This window comes from Anomaloglossus baeobatrachus, chromosome 2 (assembly GCF_048569485.1).
Source record: "Anomaloglossus baeobatrachus isolate aAnoBae1 chromosome 2, aAnoBae1.hap1, whole genome shotgun sequence".
NCBI lineage: Eukaryota > Metazoa > Chordata > Amphibia > Anura > Aromobatidae > Anomaloglossus > Anomaloglossus baeobatrachus.
The window spans coordinates 572,838,159-572,858,776 of NC_134354.1; the positions used below are offsets into that span (position 1 = coordinate 572,838,159).

A 20,618-nucleotide genomic window follows, 5' to 3' on the forward strand; every position below is an offset into this window, starting at 1 on the left:
GCACTTTTTTTTTCAACTTTAACTCAATTTAAGTGTAGCAGTCAGAGTAATAAGATTACACATAGCTGAGCCAATGTACAAGGGCAGATGAACTAATTACGTTGTTACTGCTTAGCAACTTAGCTCAGAGATTGCCTTCTGGTATGACTTTCAAAAAACTTCCTCCCTGCTCTTGTTAGCAAATACTGTAACAGAATTATTGTTAAATCATAGTAGAAATGACTTTTGACACTACATAAATCTTGTTAAATAATAAAAATCACCCAATTTTTAATAAAGCTACTTTTAGTAACATACAAACTTAAAAGGGTTATCCAGGACTGTGATATTAATGATCAATCCTGTAACCAGCTCTTGTCTCTGCCAAAGGCCTGCGACACACATCCGTGCCGCCGGTACGTGTTTGCCATTTTTTACACGTTCCGGCGGTACGGAGACACGTACAGCAATGCTATCCTATTGTAGCAGGCACACACAAGTAAAACCACACGGAACGTGTGTCCGTGTCCGTTTGCATGTGTGTGCATTTGTCTACACGCTGACATGTCAGTTTTTCTCCGGCATCACGGGTGTCAAATAGGCCGCACACGTACCACACGGATGTAGTGTGGATGTGGTCCCGTGTGACAGGCGCCGGAGAAAACACACGTGTCAGAGAAAAAAAAAAAGCTTAACTCACCTTCCCCTGCCCTCCTGTCTCTGCCGCTGCTGTCACTTTCTGCCGGCCGCCGCTCATTATTGTCATTTAATATTCACTTCACTGCGGCCGGCAGCAGCGGGGAGTCGGCAGGGCTGGACACCAAAGATCAGCACCACGGACAGCAGAATGGACCATGTGAGTATGTAAATTACCTGTTCTCCATATGTTATCACAGATAGCACACGGAGAACACACGTGGCCCGCACGTACCAGAGACACGTACTTACCTACACGCAAAACGCAGGGAAAATACGTGTCTCGCGGCACGTGCGTGATTTTCACGTGAGTGTGTCGGAGGCCAAAAGTAGAGTGGACAAAGCAAATCTCTACGGCTCCTTACAATGTGTAGAGATTGTTCTCTAGAACTTCAGAGCAGCTGCTATTGAAGTTTAGAGGAGCTGAGCTGCTGAACTGAGAATGGCCACTACACAGAGAACTGAGCTGTGGCACTCCAGCTCTGTCCATTATCTTCTACTACCTGTAGTTGAGGTTGGAAGGTGGTAAACTCCTAATAGATCTAATCTTTATGACCTATCCTAAGGGTATGTGCCCATGATCAGGACTAACTGTGTCTTGGATGCAGCGGGTCCTGACCTGCGAGGCCGTGCGTCTCCTCTACAGGAGAACGGAGGAGACCGCAGCTGCTTATACCCATGGTCAGGGTTCAGTGTGCTGCGGTTTATCGCTTGTGTTCTCCCTACAAAGGACGCATACGAATCCGCAGCAAACAATTGACATGCTGCAGTCTGGAAAGATGCACTGCAGATAAGTGTTTGCTGCAGAAAAAACAAACACAGTGGGCAAGGGATTTATAGAAATCTCGTCCACTGTGCATGTACTGTACAACGCAGTGTTTTGGACGCAGCTGAAGCATGCTACATCCAAAACGCTGCAAACACTGATCTTGGGCATGCACCCTAAGGATAATTCATCTTAGTCATCCAGCTCATAAGTAATTCAGATGAGCTACAATTCAAATTAATAGAAAAATATCATAAACATTTCTATTTTATAGTTTCATAGTGTTTAAGGTTGAAGGTAGACTTAAGTCTATAAAATTCAACCCATGACCTAACCTAACATGTTGTTCCAGTGGAAGGCAAAAAACCCATGGGGCAGACAGTAAGCGCCACGTTAGGGGAAAAAAATTCCTTCCCGACTCCACATAAGGCAATCAGACTTGTTCCCTGGATTAACGCCTAAAAATAGAATCTAGTTCACATAACCAGTAATATTATATTTTTCAATAAAGGCATCCAGGCCTCTCTTAAATTTCAGTAGTGAATAAACCATTACAACATTATGTGGCAGAGAGTTCTATAGTCTCACTGTTCTTACAATAAAGAATCTGCATCTGTGATTAAGGTTTTCCTCTAACCTTAGTGGATGCCCACTTATCCCCGTTGCAGGCCTAAGTATAAAAAGATCATTAGAGAGAGCCCTGTACTGTCCCCTCTTATATTTGCATTTTGTAATAAGATCACCCCCTAAGCCTTCGTTTTTCCAAACTGAATAACCCCAAGTTTAATAACCTATCATGATACTGCAGTCCACCCATTCCCTTATCCTTGGCTGCTCTTCTCTGCACCCACTCTAGTTCAGTTAAGTCCTTCTTATACACCGGAGACCAAAATTTTACACAGTATTCTAAGTGTGGCCGTACTAGTGAATTGTACAGGGGTGAAACTCTGTTCTTCTCATGAGCATCTATGCCTCCTTTCCTGCATCCCATTACTTTATTAACCTTGTCAGCAGCTGCCTAATACTTGTCAGTAAAGTTGAATTTGCCGCCCAGCCATGCACCAATGTCTTTTTCAGTGACAGTTTTACCTACTGTTTTACAATTAAATTATACATTTCATTTCCTCTGTCCAAGTGCATGACCTTACATTTATCAACATTAAACTTCAATTGCCATTTCTCAGCCCAAGCCTCCAGCTTACACAAATCCCTCTGCAATATTAAATTATCTTCCTCTGTATATAATACCTTGCGTCGATTAGTATCATCTGCGAATATTGAAATTCTACTCTCAATGCCTTCTACTAGATCAGAAGAGGGCCCAATACTGATCCATGTGGTACCCCACTGTAAACTGTGACCCAGTCCAAGTGTGTTCCATTAGTAACCACGCTTTATTTCCTATCACTGAGACAGTTCTTAACCAAGTTACACATATTTTCTTATCTTCCCATTAATCTATTTTTATGTATCAACCTTTTGTGTGGCATTGTATCAAACGTTTTGAAAATTTTATAGACAACATCTACTGCATTACCCTCCTCCAGTCTGGAACTTACCTCCTCATAGAAGCTAATCAGATTAGTTTGACAAACCAATCCCTCATAACCAAAGTTTATACTGGGTCAAGAGATTATTCTTCTTGAGATACTCCAAGATGGCATTTCTTAGGTAACCAAATTGGCTTTTCCTTCATCCTTTTCCATCATTTCACCAAGACTATTTTTGAGGGGGCCAACACTATCATTTTTGAGTTTTTTATTGTTCATGTAGTTGAAAAATAATATTGGATTATTTTTACTTTGTCTGGCAATGAGTCTCTGTCGCAATCTTTGCTGCCTTGATTTGTTTTTTTACAGAATTCATTACATTTTCTATCAGTATTTAATGCCTCCTCACTACCCTCTTCCTTCAATTCTCTAAATACTTTATTTTTGTCATTTATTGTGCCCCTTACAGCTTTATTTAGCCATAGTTAGTTTTCTCTTATTTCTAGCTTGTTTATCCTTTAGGGTATATATTGTGTACAGGTCTTCTTCAGGATCCTTATAAAAGTGTCATATTTGCTTTATGTACTTTTATTTTTCTGGACATTGTCCCACTTTATGGCACTAAGTTATTCTCTAGTACTTTGGAAATTCGTTTCCTGAAATATAGTGGCTTTTAGCTAATGAAAACCCAAAATTCATTATCTCACAAAGTTAGAATAATTACCACAGAACTCCTGCAAAGGCTTCGTAAGCATTTAAAATGGTCGGTTAGTCTGCTTCGGTATGCTACACAATCACTGGATCCAGCGGTGGCCGCGGGTAACCTCAGTGACAGCTCAGCTGATCGCGCTACTCACCGCCGCTCCGGTCAGCTCCAGTCAGCAACTGAGGTGAGTAGCGCGATCAGCTTAGCTGTCACTGAGGTTACCCGCGGCCACCGCTGGATCCAGCGACAGCGGGTAACCTCACTGACAGCAGCTGATCGCGCGGCTGTCTTCATTACCTGCGTGGAGGTGACCGGAGCGGCTGTGTCTGCTGCAGCTCCGGTCACCTCCATGCAGCAGCGCTGGATGCGACGCTGGACCATCCTGGATTACGCCGGACATGGAGGGCTTTTTGGGGCTGATTAAAGTGGTGAACCAGGGAATGTGTGTGTGTTTTTTATTTCCAATAAAGGATTTTTCGGGTGTGTGTGTTTATTTACTGTAATTTACAGATTAATCATGGAGGGTGTCTCATAGATGCCTGACATGATTAATCTAGGACTTATTCGCAGCTATGGGCTGCCAATAACTCCTTATTACCCCGATTTGCCAACGCACCAGGGCAAATCGGGAAGAGCCGGGTACAGTCCCAGAACTGTCGCATATAATGTATGCGGCAATTCTGGGCGGCTGTTGGCTGATATTGTTAGGCTGGGGGGCTCCCCATAACATGGAGCTCCCCATCCTGAGAATACCAGCCTTCAGCCGTATGGCTTTATCTGGCTGGTTTTAAAATTGGGGGGACCGCACGCCGTTTTTTTTAATTATTTAATTATTTATTTCAATACACAGTATAGACACGCCCACCGGCTGCTGTGATTGGGTGCAGTGTGACACCTGTCACTCAGCGTGGGGGGCGTGTCTCACTGTAACCAATCACAGGCGCCGGTGGGCGGGGTAAGCAGGGAATACGAGATTGTTTAATGGGCGGCCGGCTTTTTCAAAACAGTAAAAGCCGCCGGAGCAGTGTGAATGCCGTGCAGCGCTGCGCTGGAGATCGGGGATCGGTGAGTATATGAGAGAGGGGGTAAGAGGGATAGACTGACATGGACAGAGAGTGAGGGACAGAGATAGTGACGGACTGACAGAGATTAGTGCATGACAGACATTGTGAGGCGCTTCAGAACGCAGCTTTTCAGCTGCGCTCTGAAGCAGACCTTTTTTAAGCTGCGGTGCAGAGCGCACACCTGCGCACATAGCCTCAGACACCAAAATCGTATGATGGATGTCACACGTTACAATTGACTAGTTTCGTACTACCAAACATCCAATGTATGAGGAATAAACGACGTGTATGCGATCACCGTATTTTCGTTCAATATCGATCGCATGTAGGTTTCACACGCAAATACATCACGAACGATGCCGGATGTGCGTCACTTACAACTTGACCCCGACGACGGATTGAAAGATCTATTGAAGTGTGTAAAGCAGGCTTTATACAGATTTTTATCAGATTTGATGCTAAAATGGTCCTGCAGACTATACTTTACTGGAGTCTCAGATGCATTTTCCAACAATAAATCTTAGCAATTTTTAAGTTATACACCTCTTGAAATGGTAAAAAAATCTAATTAAAATCTTCAAGTGTCAAAATTCTAAGAATCACTTATCATTAAGATGAAGAGCATTTATATGTGGAATAAAATGCTGAAATCAATTATCCCTTTTGGTAATTATGAAATCTGATTTATTGTGAAAGGAAACAAAAAATATCTATCAAAAGTTCTTTGTCTTAGCTGCCCACAACTGCTTCTTATAACATTACAAAGGATATAATAGTATTTAAAAATATCTTACAATTTACATAATGTTCAACAAAAATCAATAGTGTTACATCATAGTAAAAAAATATGCATTTTTGTTACATTAGTGTATTTTTATTCTAGGTAGCAAACTTAACAAGGATTGTCCGCCTTTTGGGATATTTTGTTTATAGCTAAATACCTGTAATTGTGGCTAAAAGTAATTTTCTTTATTTAGGTTTCTTTAAAATGTTTCACCATTTGCCTTCCACAGCCATTGTATGGCATTGTCTATTGTATGGCTGCAAAATGAGTTAACCCAAACTTCGTCAGCTTGCCACGACAGTCTGGCAGGGAGTTCATAACTCTTTTATCTGTATATCTCTGAACACCTCTTATATGATTTGTGGCCACAAACCACATCAATGCCAAATGTAAAAAAGAGCCTCTAAAAGTCAAATGGTGCAACATTTTTAATGAAATCTAATTGCAATAATGATGTCTAGCCTCCCAATAAACATGCCTTTACATGAAAAAAATTGTTTCCCCTTTAAGAATGGAATTGCGTATTGTTTGAGAAAAACTAAAGAGTATCTACAAAAGAGAGGAGTCCTAACGGCCTTTCTTTTGTATGTTTTCATCTTAGAATCAATGCATGCTTGTATCAAAAATTACATAAAAACTGAATGTTAAATTTTCAGTCATAACTAATATAAGTTATAAGGCAAAAGTGTCTACATAAAAAAGTATATATATGTGTTTTTACCTTGGATACTTTGTTGGCCACTTCCCGTCCTAAAGTTAGACCTTGAACAAATGTTCGAGCTGCAACAAAAGCTTTAGTAACTTGAGCTTTCAGCTTTCTAGGTACTTCCCCAAATGGTTTTAGTTGATCAATGTATTTGCTGACACATTCAAGATAGTCTTCTGAAAAATGATATTGAGGATTTATCAGCTGAAACATACGCTCTAGCAGACGAGCCCAGAAATCATTCAGCATTTCTTCCAGGTTGACATTTCCACCAGTGTAGTAGAGTTTTAGCTCAGTAAATAAGTCCTGGAATATTTCAGAGTTTTGTGTGTAAAGCAATCCATATGTCCTTACAAATATTTCATGAAGAGATTTTTCTGCATTCTCCAGAAGGGATTTGAAAAATTCTAAAGAGACCAAAAATAAATATTACATACAATCAATATGACAGAATAAATAAGATAATAATGCATAGGCAAAAGTAATATTAAATATTTACTACATATAAATATCAAAATGGTGGAATTTATTTAAGATTTGAATGGATCAGACCTGTTGCAAGCTGGAATATATTTACCGTGTATATATATTATATATATTTCAGGGTGCAACAAGTGTATGCATGCAAAATACAAGTATATCTATCTATATATATGTGTACGACAATTCAAGTGGTGGCTGCACCTGATTTGTGTTTTGCTTTCCATTGTGCTACATATATAGCAGATTTATACATCTGCTTTTTGTCAAATATTGTGATAACGCTCAAACATTTATAAGATATCAATAAAAATAAATTTTTTGTTTTGAGAAATTACATATATTTAGAGGTTATTGTTAGTAGTGTAGATAAAAAAAGGATTATTATTTAATACTAGATTATTAATTGTATTAAATTAGATGCCATCAAACATACTCATCAGTCAATAATTATAAATATATACATTAGTTCTGACAACTAAAATACAATTTAGCGTTCACTCACATCTGCGTGTGAAATATGGCTCCATTGTTGCTCCTGATCCAAGACGTGAGATGCGAGTGTCATTACATATGTCATGCAAGAGCTATACGTGTCTGCTTCCCCCTCGCCTAGTCTCTGAGTGACATCTGTGTGTCATCCATGTGTTATCCATGTCACATCCATATGACATACATTTTGGGATTTATTTGAATGTCCTTGGCGATTTTTGTTTCAGTAACTAGTTTTGCTTGTTTGATTTTTTTTTTGCATTTCCTATTGATATCTTTATACTTCTGAAATGCTATTTCTGTATTCTCAGCCTTCAAGAGTTTAAACACCCTTTGTTTTTGTTTTATTATACTTTGTACAGTCTTATTTATCCATAGTGGTTTCTTTTCATTCCTGGAAGTTTTATTACCAGAGGGTATACATTTTTTACAGGACTCTAGCAGTATATCCTTAAACTTACCCCATTTATGTTTGGTATCCCCAGTTACCATGATATTGTCCCAATCTACACATTAAAGCTCTTCCCTTAATTTGTTGACATCAGCTTTCCTAAAATTCGAGGTTTTAGCATTTCCCCTTTGAAATGTTCTATTGAATATTAATTTGAAGCTTACCATATTATGATCGCTGGTGCCCAAGTGCTCCCGGATCTGTAGATCTGAAATTGTATTTTTGTCTATTTGACAGGACGAGATCTAGCAAATTATCTCCCCTGGTTGGTTCATCTACCATCTGAGAGAGGGAATTGTCTTTAATTGTAGAAAAGAACTTCCAGCTTTTAGCACAACCAGAAGATTCTATGTCCCACTGTATGTCTGGATAGTTGAAAACCCCCATAATGAGAACCCAATTATTGTTATTATTATTATCTACTTTTTCAATTTGGTCTACAACTGCTTTTCCTATAAGTAGATCACATGGAAAATTAAGAATGATGCCGTGGAAAATTATAGGCTATATATGGTCGCTTGGACAAAGCATTTTTATTTTCACTTGCTATGGCATTGAGATAATTGGTCCTACAAATGCTCTGTTTGACAGGTTGTAAATTAAAGTCAATTAATATTCAACAGTGTGTTTTATGGTGAGGAACAAAAATTTTGTTTATCAATCAGATTTTCTTCTTGACTGCTTTCTTTCTCAGCTACCTTGCTGACATGAGTATAAAATGGACTTTAACTGACAGGTTTTATTGAAGCAATAATTGCTTAATTTCCACATTATCCTTTTAAGAAACTGAATATTACAAAGCCCTGTGTTTCTACCAATGCAAAATCTAAGCTATATGGGAATATTTTATTTGCCTATATATATATATATATATATATATATATATAATAAGTTTATTGTGTTTAATTATTTTTTGCATCACTTATCAGTTTTACTTTAAATTCTAAATGAAATTTTAATTACTCATGATATGTCAGGATTAGTGATGAGCAAACGCAAACTGTAAAGTTTGGGAGTCATACCGAACACCTAGTGTTCATTAATGAACTCTGAACACGGACTTCTCATGGAAGTTAATTGTACATGTCGGGTTCGGTTGCTGAATAAAGTTTGTTTAAAGGCTGCAGTGCAGCCAATCAACAAGCTTTACGGTTGTGGGCACTTCCAGAGCCATCACAGCCATGCCAAGTACTGGCATGGCTGTGATTGGCTAGCACACCACATTACGGATTGTATAAATGCTGTGTCACGAGTGATGCGCCATTCTCTTCTGAGTCTGATGCAGAGTACCCTAACAAAGCCTGATGAAGAGTGCCCTAATAGAGCCTGGTGCAGAGTGTTCTAATAGAGCCTGGTGCAGAGTGCCCTAATAGAGTCTGGTGAGAGTCTCCTAATAGAGGCTGGTGCAGAGTACCCAGCACAGCCTGGTACAGAATACCTAAGACCACCTGATGCAGAGTACCCTAACAGAGCCTGATGCAGAGTATCCTAACAGAGCCTCATGCAGAGTACCCTAAAAGAGTCTGTTGAAGAGTTCTCTAACAGAGCCTGCTGTAGAGTGCCCTAACAGAGTCTGGTGCAGAGTCTCCTAATAGAGCCTGGTGCAGAGTAACCAGCGCAGCCTGGTACGGAGTATCTAACACAGCCTGATGCAGAGTACCCTAACAGAGCCTGATGCAGAGTATCCTAACAGAGCCTCATGCAGAGTACCCTAAAAGAGTCTGTTGAAGAGTTCTCTAACAGAGCCTGCTGTAGAGTGCCCTAACAGAGTCTGGTGCAGAGTCTCCTAATAGAGCCTGGTGCAGAGTAACCAGCACAGCCTGGTACGGAGTATCTAACACAGCCTGATGCAGAGGACCCTAACAGAACCTGATGCAGAATACCCTAACTGAGCATGTTGCTGAATGCCATAAAAGAGCCTGGTGCAGTGTACCCTAAAAGAGTTTCTTGAAAAGTGCCTTAATAGAGCCTGATGCAGAGTCCCTAAAAGAGCCTGGTGCAGAATACCTTAAAACAGTCTGATGCAGGGGATCCTAACAGAACCTGATGCAGAATACCCTAACAAAGCATGGTACAGAGTGCCATAAAAGATCCTGGTGCAGTGTACCTAATATAGCCTGGTGCAGAGTGCCCTAATATATCGTGGTGCAGAGTGCCCTAAAAGAGTCTATTGAAGAGTGACCTAATAGAACAGGGGTGGGGAACCTCCGGCCCGCATGCAGATTTCCGGGGAGGCAGTGCTCGTGCAGTCACCGCGATCTTGCTGCCACCGGCCCTTTAAATACTCACATTGCTGCTTGTGCCCATCAATGTGTTCTCCTGCCGGCCAGTGCCAACGTGATCAGGACTTACTTTGTGGGTGGGTCCATAGCAGCCTCACGGCTTCCAGCGTTGTGTGCCCGCCCCCTGCCCTCCGGAGCTGAGTGCCCGCCTTCTCCTTCTGATGCTGAGTGCCCACCCCCTGTCCTCCGGAGCTGAGTGCCCGCCTTCTCCTTCTGATGGTGCCCGCCCCCTGCCCTCCGGAGCTGAGTGCCTGCCTTCTCCTTCTGATGCTGAGTGCCCGCCCCCTGCCCTCCGGAGCTGAGTGCCCGCCTTCTCCTTCTGATGCTGAGTGCCCACCCCCTGTCCTCCGGAGCTGAGTGCCCGCCTTCTCCTTCTGATGGTGCCCGCCCCCTGCCCTCCGGAGCTGAGTGCCTGCCTTCTCCTTCTGATGCTGAGTGCCCGCCCCCTGCCCTCCGGAGCTGAGTGCCCGCCTTCTCTTTCTGATGCTGAGTGACCGCCCTCTGCCTTCCGGAGCTGAGTGCCTGCCTTCTCCTTCTGATGCTGTGTTTCTGGCACCTGCACTCCGGTAATGTGAGTGCGATGCTGCTGTGAGTCCAGCGCCGAACCTCTGCTGCTATGTGCCCTGCCCAATGCTTTGTGCCTCCCCACCCCAGTTCTGTAAATCCTCTCCCCCAGAGTTGAATGAAACTCTCAGCGCAGTGTGCCCCCCAATGTCCTGTGTGCACCCCCACATAATCCGATGTGCAGCCCATCACCCAGTACTGTGTGCACCCCCCATCCTGTGTGCAGCCCATCCCCCAATCCTGTGTGCAGCCCATCCCCCCAATCCTGTGTGCAGCGCATCCCCCCAATCCTGTGTGCAGCCCATCCCCCCAATCCTGTGTGCAGCCCATTCCCCAACCTTGTGTGCAGCCCATCCCCCAGTCCTGTGAGCAGCCAATTCCCAGTCCTGTGTGCAGCCAATTCCCAATCCTGTGTGCAGCCCATCCTCCAGTCCTGTGTGCAGCCCATCCCCCAGTCCTGTGTGCAGCCCATCCCCCAGTCCTGTTAACAGCCCCTCGTTATGTTTGTGCCTCCCACTGTGTTGTCTGTGCCTCCCCCCAGTGATGTCTGTGCTCCCTTCAGTGATGTCTGTGCCCCAGCCCCTCTTGTGGTGTCTGTGCCCCAGCCCCTCTTATGGTGTCTGTGCCCAAGCCCCTCTTGTGGTGTCTGTGCCCCCAGCTCCTCTTGTGGTGTTTGTGCCCCCAACCCTCTTGTGGTGTCTGTGCCCCCAGCCCCTCATGTGGTGTCTGTGCCCCCAGCCTTTCATGTGGTGTCTGTGCCCCCAGCCTTTCATGTGGTGTCTGTGCCCCCAGCCTTTCATGTGGTGTCTGTGCCCCCAGCCTTTCATGTGGTGTCTGTGCCCCCAGCCTCTCTTGTGGTGTCTGTGCCCCCAGACCCTCTTGTGGTGTGCATGCCCCCAGCCCCTCTTGTGATGTGCATGCCCCCAGCCCCTCATGTGATGTGCATGCCCCCAGTTAATTAATTGTTTCACCAAATGTAGCAGGGTCATTTAAACATTGATAATTTTGTGTGGCCTCCGAAGGTTGTTAGAAATTTCCAAATGGCCCCCGGCAGAAAAAAGGTTCCCCACCCCTGTAATAAAACCTGGTGCAGAGTGCCCTAACAGATAGTGAGAAAAACATGCATATGTGTTTTTTTAGATAGTGTATGTAAACTTCTGATTTCAACTGTATAACCACTTTTGTGAGATTTGTTGCAAAATGTTCTGACCTGTTTCAATTTGTGAGCATGCTGCATAAACAAACTCATTTTCATGAAAATAACAGATTTTCAGTTATAAAACATTTTTCAGGAAATCTGATACATCTCCACCACAAATATACCCTTCTACCTTACATACTACTAATAAATGAAATATAATTTTAGAAATCAATTGGATTAACAAGAAACACTAACAATAATTTGATATTCCAGAAAAATTAGCCAAAATTTAGAAATAATTTATTACAATTGTATAAAAACAGATAATTTTACATAACAAAGCAATCTTGTGTGAACTAACATAACTTTGGATTTTGCAGATGCATCAATCCTGGATTGCTCTCTCTTACTGTATCTAACATTATTGTTGATTTTTATAGAAAAAAAAATATATAATTTAAGAATTTACCCAATATATTGCTTTTGCAACATTTATCTTCCTGGCCTACTTTATATAATATATGTGACACTAAAACATTATTTGAAAGCGTATTGATTTCTCTTTAAGGTCACTGGAATTAGAAATTGATCCAATACTGTCTTCTTGAGATATTGAAAAATGCATTTATCTCAAATTTCAATCTATGGCATAGGTAATATGTTCAGACTTCTGTATTATTTTTAATATTTACCTGTAACTAAAAAAAATTTTGACATTATGACTGGGATATGTTCATAAATAAATAAAAATACTTATGGACAGACTAATGATTGTATAAAGGGTGCGGATGTAATTGTAATAAAAAAATCGAATTAATACTATTTAATGGAAAGTAAGTTATTTCACGCAGCTGGCACTGTAAAAATGTAATTGTCCTGCTAGCTGCTTAGTAAAATAATAAAGTATCACATGATCCCATGATCGCTTATCACTAGTGATAGGAGAGCACTAAATTGCTCGGGTGCTTGTTACTCAAATCGGGCAAATCACAATGCTTGAGTGCTTGTCTCAAATAACAAACATAATGAAAGTCAATGGGAAATTTGAGAATTTTTCCACCAGACCCCTGAGAGGTTTGGGGCCAGTAATATTGCTGAAATTAATGTAAAAATTTGCTCAAATAGAATGGAAACAGCATGAGGAAGATGCCTAGAGAAATCTCTGACTCCCAGGTCGCTGTTGGGAACAATGTTGTCAGAGTATTACGCCACTTTTGTAGACTGACAATAACCATATCAAAGATAGCATGAATTTTACAGGAAAAAAGCAAGAAAACATTCCTTCCTGTATAATGACTTGTACATAAGGCAAATTTAAAATGAGAGAAAAATCGCCACCTCCACCACCTGGGCTACGTTCATGTGACACCCTGGCAAAACCAGGTAGTCACAAAAGTAGTACATCCTCCTTATTACCACCAGAAACCCACACTTAGGCATAACACACAGCCATTACACCTTATCCACCCCCTCATGATAATAAGGACACACCTGAGGTGTCAGGGGTGGGAACGAGGCAGTAGAGGTTCAGTTTTGACAGTTGAAGTTGAAGTAGAAGTGGAAGGAGCAGTTGAAGTTGAAGTGAAAGGAGCGGAGTGTGCAGTGTAGTCAAGGGTAGTAGCCCTTGGACTACCCGGCTAGGTGGCAGACATTGAACAGGGCCACAGGCGACAGAGATCCGGGTCGCGGGAGACCTAAAGTGGACTGGGGCAGGGTTGTAGCTCGCCGGTGCCGACAGCGGGAATCCGGTCCGGAGGCCGTGCACAGTGGGGGTGCCTGGACCCTAGGGCGAGGAAGGTTGTAAGAAGTCCCTCTCCAATTAACCAGCCGGGGACCAGGTTCCAGACATTGTCCCATTAACTGCCCAGATAGAGCGAAACGGAAGCCCAACGCGGGGGATAGGGTGTCCGTCAGAACCCACTGAAATCCCAAGGGTCAGCTTTCCTGAGCCACAGCTCCTAACACACACAGAACTGGGAGTGGACTTCTCCATTCCATGCGAAGTCATCCAAAAGGAAAGACAAACACAAAGTGCAGGAGGAAGGGATATCTGTTCATTAACCTTGGTGCGGGACCTGAATGCACCCTCCTAAGGCAGCCGTCCACTGGCAACTTGGTTTACTACTGGACTTGTGTGAAATTACTGAACTGTGAGTACACCATTGTCCCCCGGTCCAGCCTGGCGCACCACCTCTAGCAGCCATCACTCCCGTGTTCCGACCGCGGGCTCCAGGAATACACCTCCCCTACCCATGGAGGCGATCCCATCTTGGTGCCCTGCTCCATCAGCCCCAGGCTCCCCATCACCAGGGAGCGGTGGTGCGACCATCCCTCACCGCAACCCACGGGTGGTGTCACAGACACAACAACTCCCCTTTAAATATCCCCTTTCTGACGGTTGTGAGGATGGGCGGCCGTGCGAGCCCGAGTCCGGTCACCACTCGAGCCGCAGCAGTGAACCCGGATCTGAGCAGGCCCCCCAAGAGAGAAGCGGCAGCGGCCCCCGCCCGCAACAACCCCACGGAGTAATTTTGCTGTATTTTTGTACTTTCTCTTTGCTTATAATGGTGGAAATAAAAAACATTCACCGGTAAATGTAATTTTAACATTTATTACCTTATCTGGGAACGAAGTGTGTGTGTGACATGGTCAGACACATCCTGTTTAGTTTTTGAAGCAGAGACTCTAAAATTCACAAAGCCTATGCTGTCAGTGCAAGAACTGGCAAAAATTAGAAGGAAGAGGGACTCTGACACACCCTGTATTAGACATAAAGGACTGATTCATACACATTCTTTTAAAATTGCTAGATAGTGGGATTCCTACAGTCATAAAGCCTATGCACTAAGTGCAATGTCTGATGAAATTTAAAAGCATGGGCTGCAATACCCCCTGGAAGATACATAGAGGAGAGACTCTGATTCAATTATGGTTAAATATTACAAACATTCTGATTCCAAAACTGGCAAAGCCTATGCATTCAATGTGAGGCCTACCTAAATTGACTAAGAGGCATTGCAGAAGAGCCAGCAAGAAATGTAGAGATACGCTGATATAATTTTGGCACAATTTTGCAAACATTCTGATTCCCAAACTGGGAAAGGCTATGCACTCCTTGTGAAGCTTATTTAAAATTGCAAAGAGGCATTGCAGTACACCCTGAAAGAGATGTTTAGGGGGGTATATGAATCAATATTAGCACAATTTTAACTCCTTAACAATCTTGGCTGTATATATATACGTCCTAGGTTTTGTCCCCCGGTAACCGCGGGCTAATCCCCGCACATGTCTGCTGATCCAATCAGCAGACATATGTAGCTAACAGATCCACCCGCACCCGCTTACCACTGAATTTGCGCTGTCAAAATCTGACTGTACAACTTAAATGGCTGCAGCGGGCACTGCACCTTTTCCTACCACCATCGGCGGCCCTATAACGCAATTACGGGGAGCCATGATGTTGCCATGGTAGCGTCGGGTCAGCTGATGACCCCTGATGCTATCATGACCTTTTCTGTGAGAGACGGCAGAGTGCTGACATTAACAGGAACAATGCATGTCTGCTGATCACAGCGATGCTGCAGGATTGCTCTGATCAGCAAAACTGATTGGATAGTACAGTTAAAAGTACCCCAGGGAGAATAATAAAATAAAATAAATACAAAAAAATTTAGAAAACTCTTTAAAAGATATGAAAAAAATATGAAAACCAACCTAAAAGTTCAAATCACCCTCCTTCCGTCCCATTGGAAAGAAGACAAATATATATATATGCACATATTTGGTGTCTCCACATTCAGAAATGCCTGATCTATCAAAATATTCAATCAATTAATCGGATCGGTACATGGCGTAGCGATAAAGAAAAATTAAATGCCAAAATTACATTTTTTGGTCGCCGCAGCATTGTATTAAAATGCAGTAACAGGCGATCAAAATATAGCAACTATGCAAATATAGTATAGTTAAAACATTAGCTTAAGAGGCAAAAAATAAGCCACCACTGAGCCCCGGATCCCAAAAAGTAAAAATGCTATTGGTCTCGGAAAATAGCGATAAGTACTATGATTTTTGCGACAAATTTCTGATTTTTTTTCACCCGTCAGATAACAGTAAAAGTATACATGTTTGGAATCCATGAATGCATACTGACTGAGTACAGTGCACCAAATATGGCATCACTGGGTCTTATATAGACCCAATGATGCAATGAGGCCAGCCATTCACAGTAATGCCAGTATCCAACATGGCTAAGGCATTACCCAGATTAGTAGGTAATTCCCGCAATTTATTCAAATTATTTTTTATTTAATTTTACAGTACAATACAACAAACTGCACTCTGTAACCAATCACAGATGTCAAGACAGAGAGTAGGAGGCATGTATAGCAGTCTGCAACCAATCACAGACACTGGCAAAAATTGTGGTGCAGGGAATCAGTGAATATTAATGAAGTTTAATGAGCAAGCCAGAAAAGGGCCCAGACAAGAGTTTTACTGCTGTTATCTTCTGGAAAACACGTACGTATAATTGTCCTGCTCTTATCCCCATTTTGCTTCCTTTGCAGCCTTCTAGCCCTTACTATGACCATTTTACAGCCATTTTTCAGCACAGAAATTTGGGTTCCTATTGACTTGATGGGGTTAGATGTCATGAGTCAAGTTTGGCTCCCAAACCAAACTTTTTTTTCAAGTCCATACAAGCCCATGGAACCTGAATATCTATGGACCTGCTCATCTCTACAGCTGACAATTGCCACTTTTTTGTTAAATGTCATGAGTTTCTTGTCCGCTACCTGATTCTCACCTCCAGATTTGCTTTGCTTTATAGGGTTACTAACTCTGAAAGTGCCCAATCACTATGGCTCACAGAGCAAGCATCCCAACTTTCCATAATAATTGGGTCCTAAATCACTTTTTGCTTCATGTCTTCCAAGTACACATAATGAATGTTCAACTCTTCAAAAAAAACAACAGGAACAAATGGTTCTGGTGTAGTATCTTCCGTAGGCCAAGGAATGCTGTTGTAAGGGAAATAAGGTGCAGAGCAAAACAGGTGTTATTGATATTGTGTAAATTCTGCTGTGTACAATGTTAAACATCCTGGTGGTGGAGATGGGGAACTGTGCAGAACACTGGCTGAAGCTGATGATGTTGCTGTCAGTGGCTAGATCATCCTAAATACACTGGACTGTATGGAGCAGGAAAAGTATGGAATATGCACTGCATAATAACTTTTCCCGGGTATTGCACCAAATCTGCATATCAAGTTTAATGGTAAAGCCCCCTGTGTTCCAGGGTAGTGAAGGTTTACATGACCCAATTTTACATTTCAATATTTGACCTAGCACCTAACAAGCTGAGATAAAAATCTTGCTTTATAAAATAAAAATGCTTTATAAAAATAAAAATTCAGATATTGCACAAGCATTAAGCTTCTGTATATTCTATAACTGACTGGCCTATTAAGCATGTATTTTATAGTAATAGCCATTCACTTATATTTAAAAAATAATAAGCAGAATATAAGTATTTAACAGCTGGTGTGTTTAATAATAGTTGTATTTACAGTCAATAATATTTTTCGGTGGAATCATTTGGGAGTCTATTTTTTGAAAATTCTTGGACTTTCTCCAGAATTTACAGACTCAAAATTACCCTGAAGCCATTCATATGTACTTGGCTGTGTACCAGTAAATCCTTTTTTAAGAAATGTTATTATGTTAGAGATTAAAAAAATGAATATACTTCTATTTTTTTTCTTTTCAATCTTCTTCAATTTTCTTGCCTAAAATTGTAAATGTATACAAGTCCCATTTAAGTATTTCAAAAAAGAAAGTCACTTTTATTGTTAGAAATAAAGATCATAAAAATGAAATGGAATCAGGAAATAGGTCTGATGTGTTGTGATGGAAATTCTCATTTCAAATTTCTATTTATATGCCTCAATTACATCTATCAAGAGCAAGATTTTATTTCAACTTATTTGATTGTGTGAACCATGGATATGCGATACAATTACATTATGATTATAAAAAACAGCAGATTGTAAGGATTTTTTCTTCTACATTAGTATCTAAATAATTAAAATAACTGTAATAATGTATGTCATATCTATTAAAAAAACAAAAACGCAAACGATTTTCTCTATAATTACCAAAAATGAGAATGTCTTTGATCAGCTTTTATGAAACTCACTTTTGGCTTCTTTCCTACAGATTTAGTTTTTTGTTTGTTTTTTTTACAGCGTTATTTTCTGGCTTGTAAAAAGTGCCATAATTGCATTTTTATAAGCTCTTGTGTGTGTATGTGTGTGCTTTTAGATATCCGCATGTGTATAGTAGAAAACTGAAGCAAATAGGAACTGCAGATGAAATTCTATTCTCTTTCTGCAGTACCCGGCAGTGTTGTCTAAATAGTGTTCTAGCCAGTGATAATGGCTTATTGGTTGGGGTGATATACTATAATCTTGCATTGATGACCTAAACTAAGGACAGTTCTTCAGTATAAAATTAGTGGACAACCGTTTAAAACATTAAAACATTTTTCATATTTTGCTACCTCGCAACGTGGAATGTCAATGCTTTTTTTACATCAGTTTGCTTACAACTGTGAATATTTGGTTTCCTGTTTATTGTTAAGCAACCAACAAGTAGAACAAAATAACTGAAAACATCAGTGTGTGTGCATATAACTATTCCCTCTCCTAAAGTTAGTACTTTGTAGAGCCACCTTTTGAGGCAATTACAGCTGCTAGTTACTGTAACAGTAATCTTAGGGTCATTGTCTTGTTGGAAGGTAAACCTATGTCCAAATGTTCAAATCACTAATGCTTAAACTGGTTTTGCTCAAGAATATCCCTGTATTTCACATGATCCATCTTCCCCTCGACATGGACCATTTTCCCTGTCCCTACTTCTGAAAAGCATCCCCACAGCATGATGCTGCAACCACCATGTTTCACTGTGGGAATAGTGTTCTTGGGATGATGAGCTGTGTGGGTTTAGCGCCACACATAGTGTTTACCTTGGTATCCAAAAAGTTGAATTTTGAACTCATCCGACCACAAGATCTTCGTAAAATACATTTGGAAAGACTCCTGCATGTCTTTTGGCAAACTCAAAATGAACCTTTCAATTTTTGGCTATACGTAAAGGATTGTTTTCTGCAGTCTTCCATAAAGGCCAGCTCTGTAGATTGTATGGCTTATTGTGGTCATATGAACAAATACTTAAGTCTCTGCTTGGAAACTCAGCAGTTCCATTAGGGTTAGCTTTGGTCTCTAATTAATGGCCACCTTACCCAAACTGATAGTTTTGGTGGACGGTCCTCTCTTGGTTGGTTTGTTGTGGAACCATGTTTTTTCCACTTGATGATAATCGATTAGATGGTACTCTGGGGGATCATCAGAGTTGGATATATTTTGAGAACCCAACTATGATGTACTTTTGAACAATGTTGTCTTACAAGACTTGTTCGGGGATCTCCTTTGTCTTCTCTATGTTTTTGGTAAGTGGTGACTCTTGCACCATGTTCAATGGTGTTGCAGCTATTGTCTTTCCCTTTGATGATAATAAATTGGATTTTGCTCCACAGGATCATGAGACAATGGGATATTTTTTTAGAACCTAATTCTGACTTGCACTTCTGAACAATGTGCAATGGTGTTGCAGACTCTGTAGCCTTTCAGAAAAGCTGTGTATATACTGACAGACAACGTGATACTTAGATTTCACACAGGTGGATTCCTTTCACTTAGTGTGGCGCCCTGGACAAGCCAGGACATCACAGGTACTGCAACAACACACCCCACACCCCGGTCAGGCACATCAGTCACACACACAAATCCTTGTTGCCTCCCTCCAGGGGCTGATGTCTACACCAGGTGGGGCAGGGCCAGGTGGTTGGCCCCACCCACCGAGGAGTTCACAGTCCTGGAGGCGGAAAAGGAGAAGAGTTGAGTTAGGGAGAGTGGAAGTGGAGGAGCGAGGAGTAGTAGTGGAGGAGCAAGAGCAGACTGACCGTGTCCGGGTACGTGGCCCGGGCACCCAAGAGCAAGGTTGGCAGACGGTGGTGACCGTCTGCAGGCGAGGCCGATTGATGCACAACCGTGAGGACCGGGGACGGGCGGTGGCCCGCCGGTACCGAACCGCGGAGCGAAGAGAAGCCAGCACCATTCGGCAGGGCTTACGGACCCCGACCAGGCTTGGAGTCGCCGTTAAACCGGTCAAATCCGTCAGCAACGGGAACCTCCGGGGTTCCTCAGCAGTAAAGACCCGACTGAAGGCAACCTCTCAACCGTGAAGGGAAATACAGCTACCGCCACAGCTAGAGTTCCCAGAGCCAGAGCCTGCGGGCAAAAAGGGGCTCCTCTGGCAAATACACCGCTGGGGAGTGAGTTACCGGTGGGAAGCCATCGGAGCCGACAACACATCACAGGTGCAGGGAGAGACAGTCACCGCCAACCTACTGGGAGTGACCATCGCAGCCGGCTGCGGGACCCATCCATCCAGCCGTTTGTTTTACCAGAGACTCCGTCTACATCATTGGCTGAGTGAGTACTACCGCCCCCGCGACCCTGCACTTCGCCAAACCCCACCATCCACCTTACAGTCACCATCACCGGGCCCCGGGACCACCAAAACCCCCCTACCCACGGAGGGGGAGAGAAACATCTCGGCTGCTCCCTGTCATCGCTCCCAGGATCCCCGTCCAGAACAGCGGTGGTGCCCCCAACCTCACCACAAACCATGGGTGGCGTCATGGACTAAATCCCCAAACCAAGCCACCCCTTTCACTCACGGGCGAGGAGCGCTGCTCGAGGCCCCGGATCCGGCCCACCGCTCGAGCCACCGAGCAGCAGCAGCAGCGCCAGACCCGAGCGTTAGCGAGCGCAGCGCCCCGCCGCCCGTGACATTAGCATGGAACTTATGAAGGTAATTACTGTTAACAGAAATTTTTAGGGCAATCTTTATTTATTTTATCCTATAAATTGCCTGTATTTTTCTCACTTCACT

The 20,618-nt window shown here is 42.4% G+C and overlaps 1 protein-coding gene across 2 annotated transcripts in view; it reads right to left on the reverse strand.

Annotated features, from left to right (window-relative positions):
* GPC6 (glypican 6) overlaps positions 1-20,618 on the reverse strand; it is a 1,296,759-nt gene that overhangs the window by 829,120 nt on the left and 447,021 nt on the right. For both annotated transcript variants that reach the window (XM_075336760.1, XM_075336759.1), the window contains exon 3: positions 6,207-6,598. In XM_075336760.1, coding sequence (XP_075192875.1) covers positions 6,207-6,598 — 392 coding nt within the window. The remainder of the gene's footprint in view (positions 1-6,206; positions 6,599-20,618) is intronic.